Genomic DNA, 20,588 nt, shown 5'->3' on the forward strand with positions numbered 1-20,588 from the left:
TTCCCTACATTGGCCAGTAGAAACAACTGATCACTACTGCTGCTAAACTGTGATGCTAGTGTTTTGCATCTTAAACAATCTGTTTACCTGTGACTATCTACATCATCTGAGAACAGCAGTAGCATTCTAGAAAATTTAATCAGATAAATTCATGGTCGTTATTTAAGGTTGGGAATTGGTGTGACCATAAAAATAAAAGAATTGCTGGTGATAATGGATTTGTCAGATAAAAATAGAACAGTGGTAGGCTACTCACAACTGTTAATTGCATTATTTTGATTTCAGATTAAAAAACTCAAGTTACAGTTGGAAGAGGCACGACAGTCTTCTAGAAATGATGGCACAAATACTGATATAACAGGATTGGAAAACGGTTCTGATTTGCAGTTAATTGAAATGCAGAGTATGTATATTGTCAATCTGCAATTTCATACATTTGTGAAGAAACTGACACTTTTTTCTACATTCAAAGAGGACTTATGGTAGGAACAATCATGTCTGGAAAAACATTTGTTTCTATCTTAGCTCTCAGTGTTCAAAGTGATTTGCAACTTTGTGCCAAGGTCATCCAGTATATGAAATGTAAGGAGGAATACAAAGAGACCATGCATGGTTCAAAACCCTGTTGGGCCTTGAAACTCCCTGGCCTTATCATCCTTCCTAAATACTTCACAGAGAAGCTGTGAAATTAAGTGAGAGAAGGAACATTTACACACTTTTGGAAATGTGGTTAAATCACTGTTGTAATAAAGATGGTACCCAGCACTAAATAACCACTGAACAGGTGAGGCCCGCCAGTAAAATTCCTGTGAATTTCATGTTCCAGTTGTTTTATATATTCATCAAGAGCTTCATCACAAATTACATTTTGTCTGAACAGTTTAGATGAAATTTGTAGTCATATACAGATTGCAGGGGCTTATTTGCTGTGTCGACATGCATTCAGAAGCTACAATTGATAATGAATTCCTTATGTGCCCGGTGGTGTATGCATGTTGTCACATACCTGTGCGTATGTTGTCCTCTATATCCCTATAAAACTTGTCTAGGTACAATGTCACATTAGTCCTGAACCAGAGCTAAGATTTTGATTATCCATTTTACATAGAATGTAGCCATTTGGAAATGAATTAGAAAACATAATTTTCATTTTTGTGTTAGGGAAGTCCCTTATACACTCATCCGTTATACCTGAAACCTGTAACTAGTGCATAATGAGGGAGGTTATGGCTCATAAACAGGGTATTTTAGAATGCCTCAAAGATTACAAATCTGGGAAATGTTCTCTTGGGTTTTGTTTTGGTTTTTTTTACAAAGGAACCCAGTGATTTCCTCTAATGACCTTTACCATTAATTCTTGAAAAAAACCTTTACCATTAATTCTTGAAAAAAACCACATGCTAGAGATTATAGCTTCATTTTCCAACTTTCCAAGACAAAGTATTTATCAAATTTTATCACAACTTCAGTCTAAATTGGCTGAATTCTTAAAGAAGCTGGAGCCTTTGTATGTGGCTCAAACTTTTGAAACGGATACTAATGAGTGTTTTCCCTTAAAAAGAAGTTCACAACTCAGACCAAAAATACAAAGCCCAACATACTACCCAAACTGAAGTGGTAACCTACATAATGTCCAGGAATTTGATGTTTAATTTGTTTTTGTTTTTCCCCCTTTTATCTAGGAGATGCCAACAGGCAAATAAGTGAATACAAATTTAAACTTTCAAAAGCTGAACAGGATATAACTACGTCAGAACAAAATGTAGGTATTTAAGACATGGAAGAGTTGGTACATACATATAGGTGTTTGTGCAGATACACCTCTTTTTAATCTCCCTATCATTCTTCTTTATAACCTGTTGCCAGTGTGCTAATCCTTTTCTTCCACAAACAAGTGACAGGACTTTATGGTCCTGAGGAGGAGCGGCTCTGTAGATGGGTCCATCCTTATACAGGAGAACGACCATTGGTCACTTACCGTGAAGGGTCCTTCTCCTCTGAGGAAAGGAGGACATCTGCATGGGTTATTCCCACCGTGCCAATAGGGAGGCAGGACGTAGATTTTTCCCCCCCTGTTGGTGGGTATGTGGGCAGATATGAACTAAGTTTCATATACCATTCCAGCTGAAAAAAGGAAGACAAAAGAATTGCTTCATTGTGTTACGTCTTGGAATAGGGAAGAGTGAGGTACATACGGCTGCTCATATATATGATGCCACCTTCCAATTCACGTGAATTCTGATAGACAAATTTATTGGCATACCTTGTGGCTCTGAGGTAGTATTCCTCTCAGCACACTTGTAATACTTTGTCCTAACTGGTTACCACGGTTGTAACCAATTTCCATGTCCTTGTTTTAATGCTATATAAGGCAAGGACAGAAAATGTGAACTCCACTCACATATGGGAAGTTCAGTGAATCATTGCTCTAAACCTGTTTGGTCTTTCAGATTTTAAGACTAGAAGGACAAGTATTAAGATACAAAACTGCTGCAGAGAATGCGGAAAAAGTAGAAGATGAACTCAAAGCAGAAAAAAGAAAACTTCAGCGAGAGGTAATTCTCTTTTTTCTCTGCGTGAGCAAATCATAAAAAATGTTAATGACTATTTTCTATACTTAAAGGTGAGGCAGGACTATTTTTGCATAAAAATGAAAAAAGTTCTGCCTGAAGGATGCTGCCTTATGTGTTTCAAGCATCTGTGCCCAGGGAATTGCCTCCACAAAAGCTTCTACCTAAGCTAGCACCAGGCCAAGGAGGTACTATTTAGGAATAGAAATTCCTGTCCTTCATGCTGTTGAACTTCTGCGGGGGGGGGGGGGGGCTGGGCAGTTTAGGTTTGTTAGATTTATATTTTGCCTTTCATTGATGTGTTTTAAGATTGCTAACAAAACTATGGCTTGGATACAGTGATAAGCACATGAAAACAGTCTTAGCACAATTCCACTTGTGCAAAACCTAGTGCTTTCTTCCCTGTATAGTGCTTAAAAATTAGTTGCACAAGTGGAAATGTAAGTGGGGATACAATGTTATTGTGGTCTTTTTCATGTGTTTCCACTTCTGCAAGAGCTCTAGTGCAAGGGTCAATTATGCACTAGATTCAACCCTATATAAACAATTCTGTAGAAGATCATATGCCTCACAAGGGAGAATTCTCATGTTTGTGGGTTCTTGAACTAAAAATGACTAGTTCCATTAAAAGGTCTTTCAGAGGTAGTAAACTGAAGGGGCAATTTTGTCCCTCTCTGGGCTGTTGCTTTGCTTTTGTAGCTTTACTGTACACTGGCTGGTTAGTTTTCTTATCCACTCCTCCTGCTGACATTTATTCCAGTTTTCTGGGTGGAAAGAGAATGGGTTGCTAGGACAGGAGTTCCCAATCCCTTGATCTGTATCTGATCAAAAAGCAACAATTCTTGCATTTGGGGGGGTTACTATCTGTAGCCCCTGACTCTTTAATCCCCTGCACATTAAGCAGATGTTATCCTTTGACTCAAAAGTTCACACTGAGGAATCCAGGTTTATTATGCATTTGTTTAGAAACTCAATGAGGTCAGAGTCAGCCACAGATTTCCAGTCCTGGTGAGCCAAGTTGGATGTAATACTGCCAGATTTGTGTGCTTATAGCTGAACCTGCCAAAGTAATTTATAAACCCAGAAGGGGAAGATCCAATTTAATAACGGAAGGGTACATGGATGGCAGAAACAGAAATTTCCCTATCTGCACCCTTTTTTATTTTAAAATTAGATCTCATCTTTCTGATGTCCAACTCTGAATTTAGCCCTAGATGTGCAGCAAAGGGGCATGGCTGAACTGACAGGTTGTTTTAGAATAAACTTCTGGACCTTGATTGTTTTTAAAAAGCTCCTTATTGACACTGCAATGTTTCCTTTATGGTGATTTAAGACAGTTTTGCACATATGCTCGAACATGCATTATATACCTAATGTATATATATTTATTTTTTTTTAAGCTAAGAACAGCATTGGACAGGGCAGAAGAGATGGAGATGACCAACAGCCACTTAGTAAAAAGGTTGGAGAAGATGAAGGCAAACAGATCAGCACTTTTATCTCAACAGTAGAAAGGAATTTAAAACAATTATGCACTGCTCCTTGAAATAACTCCCCCTAGCTTGTTTTAATACAGACTTTCTTTGGCACAAACTTCAAACACTGAGCTTTTCAGTGAGTTTTAGTTTCATAATTAAGTGGTGAATATTTTGTAACCTGAGAGAATGAAAAATTTGAATTTCTATGTGAATGATGAGTTTTTAGCATCTTAATCCTAGAATCTGCTATAAACTATTTTCACAGTTGTGAGATCAAGTTTATTCATTGAACTACTTCCAACTGCTTTAATAATGCTTGGTTCTTGGAAACAACTGCATGGATTGAAGAGGATGCTGCATTACAAACTAACCAATTACGTGCTCAAGACATCACGCGGCACAAGTGCCTTCTATATGGTGCAATGTAGACTTCAGTGATTATATTAAAAACCTTTGGAATTGCATAATGTTTTATTTTAAGATACATCTTGGGGTCTGTTTGCTAAACTTTATACATTTTGATGGAAGACACTTTTGTAAAATATTTAAATTTATATAAAATAGAAGTGACTGTATAAAATTTGCTTTGTTGCATGGGTGATGCACATCTGAGTTCTTGACTCCTGAAAGTACTGTCCCCAGCTGCTCTTAACAAAAGAGTAGTAACTGGGTTTTTTTTTTGTTGTACATTGTAAAACCTGGTGTGATCTACTTAAGGGTGGAGTGAAACATTGGGTGGGGAAAATGTGGCAGAAAAATTTATTAAATGGACACTTTATTTACCAAAAGTTATATTGGCTAAGTCTGGTTATGTCTTCTACTTTAAGATTATTTCTTGTGCATTAAGATACAAATGTGTAAATTAATTGTTCACATAGGAATTAACTTGCTAAAATACCCATGTAACTTCGCAGCAGGATTCTGTTACCTCTGATTTTATTAAGTTCAGTGGCTGAACTGCTTCAGAGCTGTGTCCAGATAATGCTCCCAGGTCAGCTGAAGCAGATAGTTAAACGCATCTAAATCTGCACAGAAGACAAGAGTATTTGAGTTTTTAATAAGTATTGCAATCCAAGATATTTGGTAAATCTGTTTTCCATGGGCTTACTCACATTTTAGTGTGATAATTTCATCAGATGCCTTGTGAGCTGCTACACAAGCCTCGCTGCATCAAGAGAATATGCAGAACTTCTGAATTTACATACCACATTGTAACTATTTAGTTAGGCTGCCACAGAACTTTGTATATCATGGGAAGCAGCCAGTTCAACTAAGAACTGAAATCTAGATTTCTTCGTTCTCATACACCATCCCATGCTGCTTGGAGAAAGACTGGTATAAAAACAGATTGACAAATTTATTTGTCCATTTATTAACAATAAATAGATGTGGGCCTTTATTCAGATGTCTGTATTTAGCACCTCTCAAAGACTTTGTACAGGTCTGGCAGATTAGCAAGCTGCAAAATGGTTCCATCTTCTGTAAAGTTCTTAGGAGGCATAAGATATGTCCTAAAAGTTTTATAAAGCACATGTTCCACTGTCCATTTCCACGAGTGTGTGCTAGGTCCCGATTCATCAGCCTGAAAATGTTTTTAAAAAGTTTAAATTTAAGTAAATGCCATGCATTTAAGTTATGTCTTAATATTTGTAACATCAAATAGTACAATCTTTATTATATGCGTACTGGTGTTTCCTTAAGAGCATAAAAAGCTAATATTTCCGTTCTTGAGTTATCTTTTCCTACTGTGATATCCAGCTTGTGAAAGGTATTACACCCAAAGCCTGTAAAAATATTTAGGTATTTCAGCTACTGTGACATTACTCTTCCTTACTCAAGAGTAAATATGACTGCCACTAGGGCCTGTCATATAGAAAGTTACATAGATCCTTTACTAAAAAATGCAAACCCACTTCACTTTTATTTCTAGATATGGGACCAACCCACCCTCTCTGTTCAGTCAACCTTTACAAACTCCACAATACTGCATCATTAGTAGGATTTCAAGATGCAGTTTTGATACAACAGGATAATCTTTTTACCCTATCATCTGTTAAAGGCAGCCAATGAGTACAGTACCTGTTGACCATTAAGATCAGACTCATCCATTATATACTGCTTTCTAATGGAGTAGAACATGGCACATTCCTTACTGAGACTTTCAAAGCATTCTTTTTCTTCATCCCAGTTTACCTGATGAAAGAATATGTGGAAAAATACTGCTGTAGGCTAGTTTAAGTAGTCAATTGCATGTGTGTTTAAAGAAATCCTTTTATTTTAGCATATATTATAATAGGGGCAATCTACATGCTTTAAAATACTTAATTGCTTTCCTTTCTAGGGGAGGCTCAGCTCTTACAGTATCAACCCAGCACCAGCTCAAATGCTTAAGCTGGAGCTTGTCAAAAAAGCCAGAGAAGGGGTCACAGTGTGCAGATACATACTGGAGCTTGACCATAATATGGAGATCTTCGACATGGTCTCTGTGCTTCACACCCATGGGATCTAGTGTGCAGCTTCTACAATTTTCATAGGGGTTGATTTGCAGCAGTTCTAAGAAACTGGTGGGATGTCCACGCCCACCCCTCTGGGCATGCACGGTGGGGTTCCTGTGCATGTCCGAGGTCTGGGCGCGAAAATCCGTTAAGCTTGCTACAATGCTGTTCGATCCAGCACATGCGCACTAGATCCCATGGGTGTGAATGCACAGATGACCACTCGAAGATCACCAGTTACAGGTAAGCAACCCATTTTTGCTGGAGGTCTGAAATACAATGGCTAGACTCCATGTGGCAAGCATTTCTAAGTGAGCATTCCCCACAGGGAGGCATCTCCAAAACCATGCTCCATTCCTATGTATTTGAAAAAGTGTGCAATCACATGAAAGCTCATACCTTGAGTAAAGCTTTGTTGGTCTTAAAGGTGCCACTAAACTCGTTCTACTGCTTTAGACCAACACAGCTGACCACTTGGAACTATAACCATGCTTCACTTCTCAGTGGCCTGAATGGAGGGCAAAGAGAACTGCTATTTAAACAGGGTTTTGAGTTCTAGTTTAATGAGTCCATTTTGGATTTTCCTAGGGCATCTCTTGTTATATAAAAGGACTGCATTCACATGGAAGTGGATTGCACTGAGCATTTTTGTAGGGGCTCTGCAAAAGAATTTGTGTAAACCTGTGCAATTATTTCTCAGTTTAAGAACAAGACTGCTAAAATGTCTCAGGTAGGAGGGGGACTCTTCCACATGACTACCAAAACGAGATTTAAATTATGTACATTTGGATACAGTTCTGCTAGACAATGCTTGAGCTGCTGCCATTACAAAAGAGTCAACAGTTCCTCTACTTTTTTGCTAACTCTTCTGTCACGGAACACGGTGGAAGACCAAATCCATTTGTTAATACGAAAATATTGTTCAGGTGAATATGGCTGAACATCAACATACCTCTGTCGCTAATCGAAGAATCAACATGGGTAGACCTTCCAACGAGGGAATGTAATTATCTATCAGAAGTGGTAATCCCGTAAGATTCCCATGCTGTAAACAGAGTATTTTTTCATCATCTTGAATGTCCAGTGTTCTTAAAAGTACATAATTGTGAACCGGCTAATAGCTATAAACCAGTTAAGTTGCACATTTGTAAAATATACCTGCTGTCACACTTCGTTTTTTAATTATTGTTCTTAGGAATCCTCATAGCCACTATCATTCTTTTGTTTATTGCAACTGTTACCAAATAGAAAGACAAAAAATAAGGGGCTGGATACCACTGATCCGTGCTACTAGCGTAAAGAGACTTTGCTAGCACAGTGTGTCCATGGGAACCAACATAAAATTTCTACACAGCAAAATGAAAAACAAGAACCAACTATGGGTGTTCTGCTGTCCTCCAGTTACTTCAAATTCTGCAAGGAAAAAATATTTAATGTGTTCTATATGCGGCTGTTCCCTAATGGGGTGTCAAACTTATTTGTTATGAGGGCCAGATCTGACATAAATGAGATCGTGTTGGGCCAAGCCATGCGTGTCATAAAATGTAATGCCAGGTAGCAAAATATAAACTTTATAAAGGACACAATCACAAAGGGTTTTTTTACTTAAAATAAAAACATGCTTAAAACATTAGCACTGTTGCAAGTGCTAATGTTGCAATATTTTATTTATCAGTGTCTGGTAACTAACACCACTTGCTCTGAATTATCGCATCAAAATGTATGTGCTGTTGCAATCTTGAAAATGCTGTTCAATTGTGTATCTGTAAGCTACAAAACTACTTTTGAATCTCATGCTCAGAGTTATGAGCCTAGGACCCAGGGGAAAACATGAAATAACTGGGCATTGCAAGCTTTTGTACATAAATTGCTTTGTGTGCTGGTCCAGAACATGAGAAGGCACCATGACACAGACTGAGGGCTATGTGTTTGTCTACAAAACTATAGTCTTCCTCAGTGGTAAGTATCAGCCTACTATCTGCGAAGTTTAAGTTCAAAATTCCCAAAGGAAATGTGCTGGGTGAACTTGGTCTGGACACACTCTCTCAGCCTAATCCACCTTACTGGCTTGTTGTTATTTCTCATCTAAATAGTTCACATTGCTTTCCTACTGAGCAAGATTGGATCATGAGGGCATTAATAGAGTGAAAAGGGGGAGGGAACCCAGTTGCACCCAGGAGAACCACAGCATAACAAGCCCAACAAAACACACACACACAGTAGGAAGGCACACAAAACCTCATACCTTGGATAAAACTTTGTTGGCCTTCAAGTTGTTTTGTTTTTCTCCCATGCAATTGAGGCAGCCAAGCAAAGCAGGTTCTCCTTCCTTCCCTCCCTCCCTTTGGGTAGGAGCCTCAGCCAATGGAAAGGAAGAAAGGCTTGCCTTTTTCTCTTGTACAATTGAGGCAGCCTGACCAGGAAGCAAGCTCTGGCTCATTCCCTCTCTCCTTCTGGGAGGGGGAAGGGGAGGAGGCTCAGCCAGTACAGGGAACAGAAGTTTGCCTATCTATCCTGAAAGACTGAGAGTCTGGCAAAGCAAGCTATGATGCAGCAGCAGCACTGGAAAAAGCAGCAGGAGACAGCCAGTTCTACTGCGGGCCTGATCTAGCCCACGGGCTACATGTTTGACACCCCTGGCCTAAACCTTTTCTGTACATTGTCCAACCTTTTGCGAATATTGTGAAATGAACTGTCCATTAAGTTAATGGTTGTAACACAAAACTGCCCCAAGTTTGTTTGTTTAAATGAACCTGTAGTTACCTCATCAATTTCCAGGGAGAAATAGTCTTTCAGCATTTCACTCTTCTTTGTTAGAAAATCAACAATGTATTCAGCAAGGCCTTCTTTTGGACCATCTTCTTCTGTCCAACCACTTTCAGTATTCTCCAGGGCTAGCATGGCTAGATCATAGAGAGGAGCTGGTTCCTAGATTTACCAAATACATAATATAATCACGTCGTCACACATTCAGAACAAAAAAAATTTTAAACCCATGATTTGGATTTGCATCCACAAAACTGTCACTGTGAAACTAGTAAGTTTCCTTTCTTTCATTTAATTTGTATTAAGCAGCATTGGTCATGGGGGAGTTAAATGTCATCATTTGAAAGGCTCCCCCATTTAGTGTGAAAACCAATATAGTTCAACGGGGGAAAAAATAGTAACACACACACACACTTCTTTCAATAGGGATTTATGATTTTGTTTTACGATCTCAAAGCGTTCTCAAACTAACTAGTGTTTTTCTTGGAATACTTTTGTATTCCTTTCTTTTGAGTGCATTGCATGCCATTATAACAAATTTCAATTTTAAAGCTTGCTATACAGAAATAAATGTACTGGCACATAATAGCATTCTTCAGAATCAACCCTACCAAAAATTCTGAGGCATAAATAAGACCTACATTATGGGGCCTAAGGAAATAGAAGATGTGTTTTTAGCCAAACTATTTAGTAATTAGGATAACTTTGTGGTACTTAGAAAAGAACCAGATTCTGGTAAGAAAACCACAACTCAAGATACAGCAGCTGCAGAATCATCAATCACAATTAATTACCTTTTTTTTTAAGTGATCCTCAAACAAATTGAAAAACTACACTTCATTATGTAACACTAAAATAGCTAACTTGGATCCAAGCAGCATATACTTACAGACAACCTCAGAATGCCCAAGTTTCCAAAGTCATAAATAAGGATCTGGTAGAACATTTCTTGACTGGAAAAGAAAAGTCAATTTGCTCTATGCACATTCTTTTCTTTGCACTGGGCATCTACAAAAAGGAAAGTCTTACTATCAAACGCTAATAATGAATCTATGATATTTAGCTAGAAGTTGAAACTGCATATGTGGGTTCTTTTAGAAGAATAGTGCAGCTATCACAGAATGTTTTGTCATAAAACAAACTTGTTCAATGAAGTTGGTACATTTTCCAGTACTGACACACAAGTATTCAACAGTCACTAAAAACATGGGACAATCCATAAGCATCACTAGCACAGATTTTGTTTTTGTTTTTTAAAGAACCACCTTTCATGACCAAAAACATGTCTGCGCAGTGTAAACAGCAAGGAGATAAAGTTCTTGCTCCTGTCTTAAGCTCCTGGGCCACCTGGTGCCATCATCCCAAGCTCTAGAAGAATTCAACTGGCTTCTGGGTCTCGTATACCCTCAGCTCCATTTTGACACCTTCCTCACAGGTAACTAAAGAATGGGCTGCACCCATCTACATTTTCAAAAGGTTATTCAGTTCTCAGTTTTATGTAGCCATCTATAACTCAACCAATGCCTTCTGGGTCCTAATGCCCAACTATTCCCTCTTTCTCCATATTGCCTTAACATGAAGTGTGTCCTCATCAAAGACAACCAGCACACACTTGCCCTAAATGCAACGCACGACCCTAGCATTTCAGTGCAATGAGCCAAGTACTACAAATGTGGCCACAATCCACAACACTGAATAGTGCGCCTATTTCTGATTACTTGCTAAATGCCAATTATTTTTACTAAACATAGCTAACATTGCTTAGGCTGTTACCTGAGTTTTGTGGAATTCAGAAGATACAGTTTTGTCTGATACTGCACCAGTGCCCACTGAGGATTAACACATCCAATGAAGGAATGATTGTGAAGCATCTCTTGAAGACCTGAAGGAAACAAAGTTTCTGCGTTCAGTACAATTCACAGGACCAAACATCTCTTTAAGAGCTTGGCTACTTGAGGCACCACAAATTTAAAGCACCTAGCCTATTTCATATAATCCAATCAACAGTTCTTTCCACTAAAAAAAAAACAACCGTGCGTTTGGCTGCTCATGCTGTTCCTAGACTGTTCCTTCTATGAAGCGTCTCAGAATATACTTCCTCCACTCTTCATACATTGTCAAGGGTTCCAAATTGGACCTTGAGGATTTCGTGGAAATACTGCATTTCAAGTAGGATACAAAAGAGATAAGACATCACACTGTATTTGCATATGGTGACTTTCTTTGTGCTTAGGGTGTATTTTGTGAACAACTCTGTGTGGGAACTGTGTATCATTCATCATGCATATGCAACCGCAATGAACACAATGCCCACCAAGAAAAATCCAGTGTCCTTGTTGTGTGTAGGGCTATTCTCACGTAGAAAGAAGTTGTTTGAATTTAACTACGCACAATGTCTGCTAAACCAGGTAGTTCCATGGTTCTTTGACCATCAGTGTTAGCAGCCAAGACTGGCCACAAAGGAACTTAGCCCAGTGATGCCAAATGGCTCTCAATGAACACCTACAGCACATCGAGACGCGGGCTGCATCTTTGGTAGTATTTTTTTGATAAGCCAATTTAGCTTTACAGTTAGACATAACTCTGGGTCAGTAAGGCAGAGATACAGCCAGACAGAGCCCCCCCAGCACAGGCGCTGCCCATGAAGTAGGCAAAGTTCTTTATCGATCTGTGGCGATCTGCCAAAGCCCAGGCAGAATGGAGTGTCAAAGGGAGAAGATGTTGCGGAAAGAAGAGGCAGGATGAAGCACAAGGGGAAAATTTTATTTTCTGGCAGCATGGTGATTTGGGGGTTCCAGTTGGAGATATATGATCTTCAACTAAGCCATTAAGAGGCCTGAAGGGCCCATCAGGCTTTGTGTGAGGTAAAGTCTCAACTCGCAGCTGCTACAACTTGCATCAGTGGTGACACCCCTCTTCAATGGGGCTAGGCATGCCTGATCACCTAATGAAGTGGGGAGAAATGGCAGTGATAATCCCTTAACATGAGATTTTTAAAATTTCCTCTCACACACACACTAGTGATTTATACATGTACTTTGAAGAAGAGATTGGATTTATACCCCGCCCTTCACTACCCGAAGGAGTCTCAGAGTGGCTTACAATCTCCTTTCCCTTCCCCTCCCCACAACAGACATCCTGTGTGATGTAGGTGGGGCTGAGAGAGCTCTTTCGAGAACTGCTCATGAGAGAACAGCTCTGAAAGAACTTGTAACTGACCCAAGGTCAACACCAGCAGCTGCATGTAGAGGAGTGGGAAATTACACCCGATTCTCCCAGATTAGAGTCCGCGCTCCTAACCACTACACCAAACTGGCATGAATGGCTGAACACAAAAAACCACAACAGGCAACGTGTGTAGATCATAACAGATTCTAAGAGAATCTGCCTTATAAATAAAAGCCAAATGGTGGTGGCACTTCTCTAGAACATTCCACATGCTCCAAAATCAGTTCGCTCTGATCTGTCATTCAGAGGGTCTCCCTATCCACTGGCTGCTAAACATTTTGCTGTTCCTCTCCCCCCCCATAGCCAGTCAGAACACAGAGGTTATTTGCATATGCAGCCTCATTGGCCTTTGCCTAGGCTTCAGAGCACGGGAGAGACTGCAGGTGTGTGGGGGGTAGAAAGCTGAAGAGTGAAGGGGAAATAAAGGTAGGTTGATGATTGGCTGGGAAGGAGATAGGGTTGCCAACTCCAGGTGGGAAATTCCTGGAGATGCGAGGGATGGAGCCTGGAGAGGGTGAGGTTTCAGGAGGAGTTGGACCTTGGACAGGTACAAAGCCATAGATTCCACCCTCCAAACCAACTATTCCCTTCTGGGTAACCATCGTTGCCAATCTCCAGGTGAGGGCTGGAGATCACTCAAAATTACAACTGTTCTTTAGGTAGCAAGAGATCAGTTCCTCTGGAGAAAATGGTGGACTCAGTGTTATTATACCCTGCTGAGGTCGCCACAGCAAATTGACACTGAGTGTCCAAGGCCGGGGCACCCACCCAGAGCCTCTTTCTAGAGGCCGTTGTATTTATTTCCACAACGGGCCTTTTTCCTAGTACAATATAATGTTTGAACAGGACTTTGCTCTTACAATTGTCTTCAATACATTATTTGGCAATTCTCATACAAGGCACACTAGAATTTCTTGGGGAAAGAACAAGATGGGTAGCCATGTTAGTCTGTTTGTAGCAGTAGAAAAGAGCAAGAGTCCAGCAGCACCCTAAAGACTAACAAAATTTTTGGCGGGGTATGAGCTTTTGTGAGTCACTGCTCACTTCTCATATCCTGCCAAAATTTTTGTTAGTCTTTTAAGGTGCTACTGGACTCTTGCTCTTTTCTACTGCTACAGAGAGACACGGCTACCCATCTTGATCTGTCTCCATGGAAGACACATTTAGCTGTACAGAATGGGCTGTATTTGAAGGAGTAGTGACTCATGAAAGCTCATACCTTGCCACAAATTTTGTTAGTCTTTAAGGTGCTACTGGACTCTTGAGAATTTCTTGGGTTTAAGCTAAAATGTTCCCATTTAGACAGCCAGTGCTTTGCTCTTGCAACCCTGCCACAAATCTTTAGAAAGCCCATTTCATCAAAACGGTTAACCAAAGTTTGTGGACTTAAATCATCTTAAACTGTCTCAAACCAAAGAACTCCATTGAACCGGCCTGCGAACCTGGCTGACCCCTGCTATCACGTCTTTCATGTAAAGATTTAATATTTAAGCTTTATTATTAAATAATTGACTGCTTAAGACTACATATACAGGGAGCTACATCTTGCCTCCAAGGATTACCACGTTTGTAAACAAGTAAGCCTTTGCTTGGAAGAAAACTCTGCTATGTCCACAGGATGTCTACTTAAAAATCAGGTTAGGAGCAGTTAAAAGGAAGCCACCCCCAAGAAGAATGTGCAAGTTATCTTCTTTCCTTCAAAATAAATATTTACTGGGCCTGGGAGCAGAATGCAACTTGATGTCTCTGAACTGCTCCCATAACTAGGCACAAGCGGCAGCCAAGATGCTCTCAGTCAATTAGTGCCTCCTTCACTGATAAGCACTTCATAACCAGCATCAGAATGTGGCGGCAATCTAGCCTCCAAGAGCAACATTAATACTTCCCAGTGTTGCACAACACAGAACTACCTCACTGTTCCCGCATCTCCAGCCAAAGAACACAAATAATGCTTTGCTTTTCCAGGATGACATTTTGCAGGCCATTAGCAACCAAACACAAGTTAATACCTTATAAAGAAAAATCAAATATCAGCATAGCATCCTCTAAACACTCTAGACATTCTGGTGGAGGTGCACGTTAAATTCAACTTGCAGACTAACTAAAGAGTAAATTGTTTAGTACGTAGGCATGCATATCTTTAAACAGAGCTGTTAATGCTGAAGCTGACCTTAAATACCTTAGCCTATAAAGTGCGTTTCTTTGATATAATGGCCAGAGTAGCAGGGAGTGTTAGCGTATGAAGCGTCTAGTAATCACACGTACTAGGTTGCTAGTGCTGACTATTCACAGTGGATTTATTTACACAGATATACACACAGTCTCTTTAGCACTCTCAGACTCAAATCGCTGTACAATCCGACAGAGTGCTCCGCAGCTAGGCATTCACCAGAGTGAACATCTCTACAAGTACTGTACACAATATATACACATCCAGCACCAATCAGTGTCCAGTGCTGACTCACGGTGACATCATTTGGCTGATGCAACTTAGATGCAATCTAGACCTGGTGACATGATCATATGACTCCTTCTGCTGTCAACCAGATAGGATGATCTACATCATTTACCTTATAGGCTGTCATCTTGTTCCCATACATGATAGTATGCTGACAGGGAGTTACCTGCTACTCTGGCCAATATATCTAAGAAACACACATGATGCAAATGCTAATAGTAGCAAGCCATTCACAGACGGTAAACTTGTTTTTCTAGATTCATGAAAGGTGTTCAAGAGACATATAAAAACACAGCAATCAGGACCAATGAGCAATAAGCTTACTTGCATGAGCCTGGTTACTAATTTCCTCTTGAAGGGTCAAAACACTAGTCAGGTTAATAATCCTCCTTCTAGGGGTGCAAGCTGCGGTCAGGTCCCGTCTTGCATCTTCCTCCATTTCCATATCACCATCTATTCGCTGTTTCTTTCTGCAATACAGATACAGAGGAAATGCATCCTATACCACTTTGAAAGGCATACAAGCTATCAAAGGAGAAAATTATGATGAATTCAAGACCAGCTTATGCAGCCTTCAAGAAACTCCATTCACAAAGCCCACTCAAGAATATTGTTCACAGTCCATTTATCAAAAGCATTTCTCGGTCCCCCAGTTGTACGGATCCAGATTATGCCAGTAAGTCCTGAGGAGAAACAACACAGATTTCCTTTGGAACCTAGTTTTCTACATATAAGAGCAGTCAGAGCCTGGACCACTGTTTGACAAGAAGGAAGGACAAGGAAGTACACTTCCCTCCCCTGCTGTAATAGCAGTATAAATCAACCAATATTCAGCAGAGAACAAAGCAGCATTCTTACCTAGCAGGTGTATCTTCAGGAGACATCCGTTGTCTTTCTGATGATCCTTCTGGTTTCTCCACAGTTTCCGGTCCTGTAGCTCTTTCATTAAAGTCACTGCTTTCTTCCATCTCAGCATCTTGTGGTCCAGACTCCTCGTAGGCCTTCTTGTTATTGCTTTCCTCTGCAGCAAGTCCGGAAGTCTTGGATTTGTTAGCCGGCTGAAGGAAAGCATCTAGTTTTTGGTCTCTGGAATCAGTGCGGACCATCTGATGGGCATAGACTTTGTCTCTCATCCCTTGATTTGCTGAAGAAGAGCTTGCAGGTTTAACAACATCAGCAGAAGAGGTAGTAATACCTGGAAGCAATGTCTTCGTTGAAGAGATGGTTGAAAGAATGGAAGCAATTTAGCTTTGTCAGGAACGGCATGAATCGATCTCCAAGCATGACAGTTATACTCGGGTACAACCAACATCAGATGACATTATGGGTTTATGTGCAAGACCAGGGTTACTGTGTAGCTAAAATAACCACAGAACTTCAATATGCAAAGTGGCTATTGAAAATAAAGCTTTATCACACAGCCTTGTTTAACAAAGTGTCAGGTCCTATTATGAAGACTGTACCAACAAGGACCTCATAGTTACAGAGCACAAATGTTCCATTTCTGGCCAGGAGCCTCATTCACTTGCTCACTTCTTTCCATAGGAGTTAAAGCCATTCAACATTTCTTTCAAGCACAGGTTGATTATATTTTGTAACTTCAGCAGAGACTCCATAAAACTGCAGACCTCAGCCTGCCCCATTTCTGTCAAATAACCATTAAAGTGTACATATGAGAACCATAAATCAATATGTGTCACCCTAGGCTACCGCACTACACTAAACAGTTCACTTCCACCTGATGTGACTGGAGACAGGGCAAGATCCATAGCCTGCCTTAGGTAAAGGTAAAGGTTTCCCTTGCTTGAAAGCCAGTCGAATCCGACTCTAGGGTTGCGGTGCTCATCTCCGTTTCAAAGCCGAAGAGCCAGCGCTGTCCGAAGACGTCTCCGTGGTCATGTGGCCGGCATGACTAAACACCAAGGCGCACGGAACGCTGTTACCTTCCCACTGAAGTGGTACCTATTTATCTACTTGCAATGTCTTGCTTTCGAACGGCTAGGTTGGCAGGAGCTGGAACCAGAGACGGGAGCTCACTCCATCATGCAGCACTCAGGTCTCGAACGGCTGAACTACCGACCTTCCAGCCTGCAGTTTAGTGTCTTAACCACTTGAGTCACCGCAGCTCCTTAACCTGCCTAAGGGACCTCTAAATCCTCTCTGACCCAAACGGCAGTTGAACAGCTCATTTCCCCCCTCCCCCTCCCCGAGTGTTCCGAGGGCCCTGATTGGCCATTGCTGGCATTTTCTACTGGACCACCAGAGTACAAAGGGGACTGGCAGATATGAAAAAGTGGGCAGACTAGGCTGTGTCCATCCCAGAAGGTTTTTAAGACATCGACATTAACATACGAAATAAGTGTTTGTACAAGTAAAGATTTTTCTAATATTTTAGAGGCACTGGTTATAGTGATCATTCTGCATATTTCTACGTAACAGTCATTTGCTTTTCAGTAGTGTAAATTGCTTGATAAGTAGGCAGGTCATCTAGGTATGATCATTACAGAAATAAGAAAACAATGAGCTTGAAATGCGTTCTATCCTGACTCTTGGTTAGCCACATACACATCTAGGGAATCATGGCCTGACTGTAAACAAGTCAACAAATTTAATAGAACTGTCTGAAAATCTTAATTGCAGTATGTAGACTACATGACAGATGTTTTTTTTGCTGGTGATAATGTTAGGACTCTAAACCTCTTAATCTGAATTAATATGTTAATCTGAATACAGCTCCACTGTCCTGTGAGAGCCAGTTTGGTGTAGTGGTTAAGTGTGCGGACGCTAATCTGGGAGAACCGGGTTTGATTCCCCACTCCTCCACTTGCATCTGCTGATGTGACCTTGGGTCAGTCACAAACTCTGGCACAGCTGTCCTTGAAAAAGAGCAATTTGTGCCAGAGTTCTCTCAGCACCCCCCCCACCTCACAAGGTGTCTGTTGTGGGGAGGGGAAGGGAAAGGAATTTGTAAGCCGCTCTGAGACTCCAAGTGAAGGGCGGGGTATAAATCCAATCTCTTCTCTTCTTCTGTCAAATTCCTTACAGAATTTGAGGATTATGGACCTTGCATCTTGTCCACACACCCCCCCCCCCACATTGCATTTATTTAAGGAGAACCCAGTCTGCAAGTAGCGTCGTGGAAGTTACAACAGGTTGTAAGACAAAGGGGGTGTGTATCTTCAGCTAGATCATAATGCTCTGGAATCGCTGCACTGTAAAAGCACTGTGCCATGCCATACGTAACCGTTTGAGGCCCAAAGCAGGCAACTCTGACCAAGGGACACCGACATGAGCATACAATGATATCACTTCGAAAGCAGGCAACTCTGACCAAGGGACACCTACAATGATATCACTTTGCATGTGATTAGGGCTTTCTGGTAGAAGACCAACTACACAGAAATAGCTTTACACCAGCTGTTGCTTACCTTGCTTGCATAAATGGATACTTAACATTCTTTGACCTCTTTCCAGCTTAAGAGGGTCATCTATAAGTGGCTTTTACACATCCTACCATCAAGAAACTCTTTCCACATCAGTTTTCTCATATAGCCACATTTGTCATAAAACAGTGCAGTCTAGAAAACTTGTGCAGCTAAGAGGAATTGGCTGGTTTGCAGCACCAGCGTGCCCTTGTGAAAACCCACTGACTAATACTGAAGGCATATGCAGAGCCGTAACTTAAATGGCTCTCTAGCTACACACTTCCAGCAGGGTTTGGAAGACTTTCACCTCTAACAATCCTCAAAAACACTGCAGTCTTGACATGTGCCAGGGTGTGCCCAACTATGTGGCTATAAAGCAGCAGCAAGGCAGAATTCACGAGTATTTTTCAACTGAGGGCCGAACTAAACATTACAGTTTACAAAACCCAGACCCAACTCTTTAAAAACAATAATATTTAGTTTGGCCCTGGAAGTCATTTTGTTCTTCTGTCTTCCACTGTGCTTCTCCGACAGAGCACCAACATCCATTTGGGAACACACCAAATGCAAGCCTTGAATGCAGAATAAATGTATGCCCCCTGCCACTAAGAAAGCAAACTGTTCTTCTTTTTTTGCAATAAGCATACACTTACCTGGGTGAAATACATCCTTGAGGAGTTTGAGCCCAACAGTTTGCTCTCTATGTGCTGCTGCACGCGCTCCAAGATGCTGTCTTCATGAAGGAAGTGAACCTCATGCTTGGTAGGATGCACATTCACATCTACATTCTGGGGGGCTATTTCAAGGCTGCAAAAGATTTTTGAAACACCACCATGTAAGACAATCAAGTTGGCAAGCTCAGCAGCAGAGCTGTCACAGTGAGTGACACTACCTATTGATTTCAAGGTCAGCTGTGCTTCTCAAAAAAAAATGCAGTGCTTAAGGGCTTTTAGGCGACATTTTCCAAATTTCTCATGCATTAAAATGCTGTTGTTATTCAGGATGAGCATCTGAAGTTGCATTACAGTGAGACAGGCCACTGGCCCATTCAACTCAATATTTAGTTTACGGTCACAGGCAAAGAAAGGACACCCCACCCACCCCCTAATCTGCTACCTGAGATACTTCGACTGGAAACACTGGGGACTGAGTCTAGGCCTCCTCCACTTTTGAGCTCTACCACTAGTCCAGGAATGCTATTGAATCCTGGCTAATTTTGTAGTGTTCCAGAAGGACAAGCACAAGATGACCATTATTGGAATATCAGAATAATATGAAACCCATATTCACTGTTTTCATTGTTAGAATTCTCTCTCAATTTGTACTTGCGTTTCTATTTGATAAGTCAGTGTGTGACTATTCTCGTTCAGTTCACTTAATTATCCTCTTTCTGCTTCTTGGCCATCTGGCCTTTAGTGGCGAAGTTATTTTATTAATTTACCTTATGTACAAGAATGGATGCATGTTTTTGGGTAAATAAGCAGCATATACGGTTTCTATTGCTTTCCGCAAAGCGCTTGACTCAACCAGTCGATCTGCAAATAGTGTGAAAAGCAGGAGAGATGGTTACATTATTTATCTATTTCTCTACAACGCCTATTTTTATACCCCTCTCTGCCTTCAACTTTGCATTCATACAACACAACTAGAAAATGCATGGTAAAGTTTATAAAATATAAACGCTGGGGTGGATCCAACCTTCCTTCCAACAGAAGAGCCTCTTAAATTGGAGGACACCTGCTTAGATTGGAGGAAGGTTTCAAACTTGAGCCAAAAGGAAAGGTATCAGTAATAAACAAACAAACTTTGTTCAGATGAGTGGCAGAAGTAGGATCCACCACTCTGACACACAAGCTGAATCTCTCCCAGATGGCCATTTATTCCAGTGCTGGATAGGAAGCACAAGGAAAACTTGTACTACAATTGTGACTTAGTCCCTCAGCTGCTATACCACTTGACCGTGTACTCTGGAAAGCAGTAGCAATCCTAACTGCTAGGATCCATGTGGACTGCCTGGCACACAGATTCAGCTTGCAAACGCCTCAGTCTGAAATGGCCTCGCAATCAAAGCAAAGCAAATTTGTACCATCACAAATGCAAACAGCAAAATGTTGGGACTTTTATTACAAAATGTTGTACTAAAGCACACTCCAGCTCTCAAATCCTCC

General features: G+C 40.8%; 2 protein-coding genes across 10 annotated transcripts in view; one reads left to right on the forward strand and one right to left on the reverse strand.

Annotated features, from left to right (window-relative positions):
• Positions 1–4,183, forward strand: part of LRRFIP2 (leucine rich repeat (in FLII) interacting protein 2) — a 71,661-nt gene extending 67,478 nt beyond the window's left edge. For 4 of the 9 annotated variants that reach the window (XM_015405750.1, XM_015405752.1, XM_015405751.1 and 1 more), the window contains 4 exons: positions 286–403; positions 1,683–1,762; positions 2,451–2,555; positions 3,971–4,183. In XM_015405750.1, the coding sequence (XP_015261236.1) occupies positions 286–403; positions 1,683–1,762; positions 2,451–2,555; positions 3,971–4,081 (414 nt within the window). In that variant the 3' untranslated portion in view covers positions 4,082–4,183. The remainder of the gene's footprint in view (positions 1–285; positions 404–1,682; positions 1,763–2,450; positions 2,556–3,970) is intronic. The other 5 variants (XM_015405758.1, XM_015405757.1, XM_015405753.1 and 2 more) reach the window with 2 other exon arrangements.
• Positions 4,184–4,745: 562 nt separating this feature from the next.
• The window catches only part of MLH1 (mutL homolog 1), a 30,344-nt gene continuing 14,501 nt past the window's right edge, over positions 4,746–20,588 (reverse strand). The window contains exons 11-20 of the mRNA XM_015405749.1: positions 19,862–19,955; positions 19,074–19,227; positions 15,854–16,203; positions 15,320–15,465; positions 11,083–11,191; positions 10,199–10,262; positions 9,307–9,471; positions 7,496–7,588; positions 6,128–6,241; positions 4,746–5,630 (exon numbers count right to left, since the gene is read on the reverse strand). Coding sequence (XP_015261235.1) covers positions 5,463–5,630; positions 6,128–6,241; positions 7,496–7,588; positions 9,307–9,471; positions 10,199–10,262; positions 11,083–11,191; positions 15,320–15,465; positions 15,854–16,203; positions 19,074–19,227; positions 19,862–19,955 — 1,457 coding nt within the window. The 3' untranslated portion in view covers positions 4,746–5,462. The remainder of the gene's footprint in view (positions 5,631–6,127; positions 6,242–7,495; positions 7,589–9,306; positions 9,472–10,198; positions 10,263–11,082; positions 11,192–15,319; positions 15,466–15,853; positions 16,204–19,073; positions 19,228–19,861; positions 19,956–20,588) is intronic.

The sequence above is a fragment of the Gekko japonicus genome, unplaced genomic scaffold (assembly GCF_001447785.1).
Source record: "Gekko japonicus isolate JY-2015 unplaced genomic scaffold, Gekko_japonicus_V1.1 scaffold58, whole genome shotgun sequence".
Lineage (NCBI taxonomy): Eukaryota > Metazoa > Chordata > Lepidosauria > Squamata > Gekkonidae > Gekko > Gekko japonicus.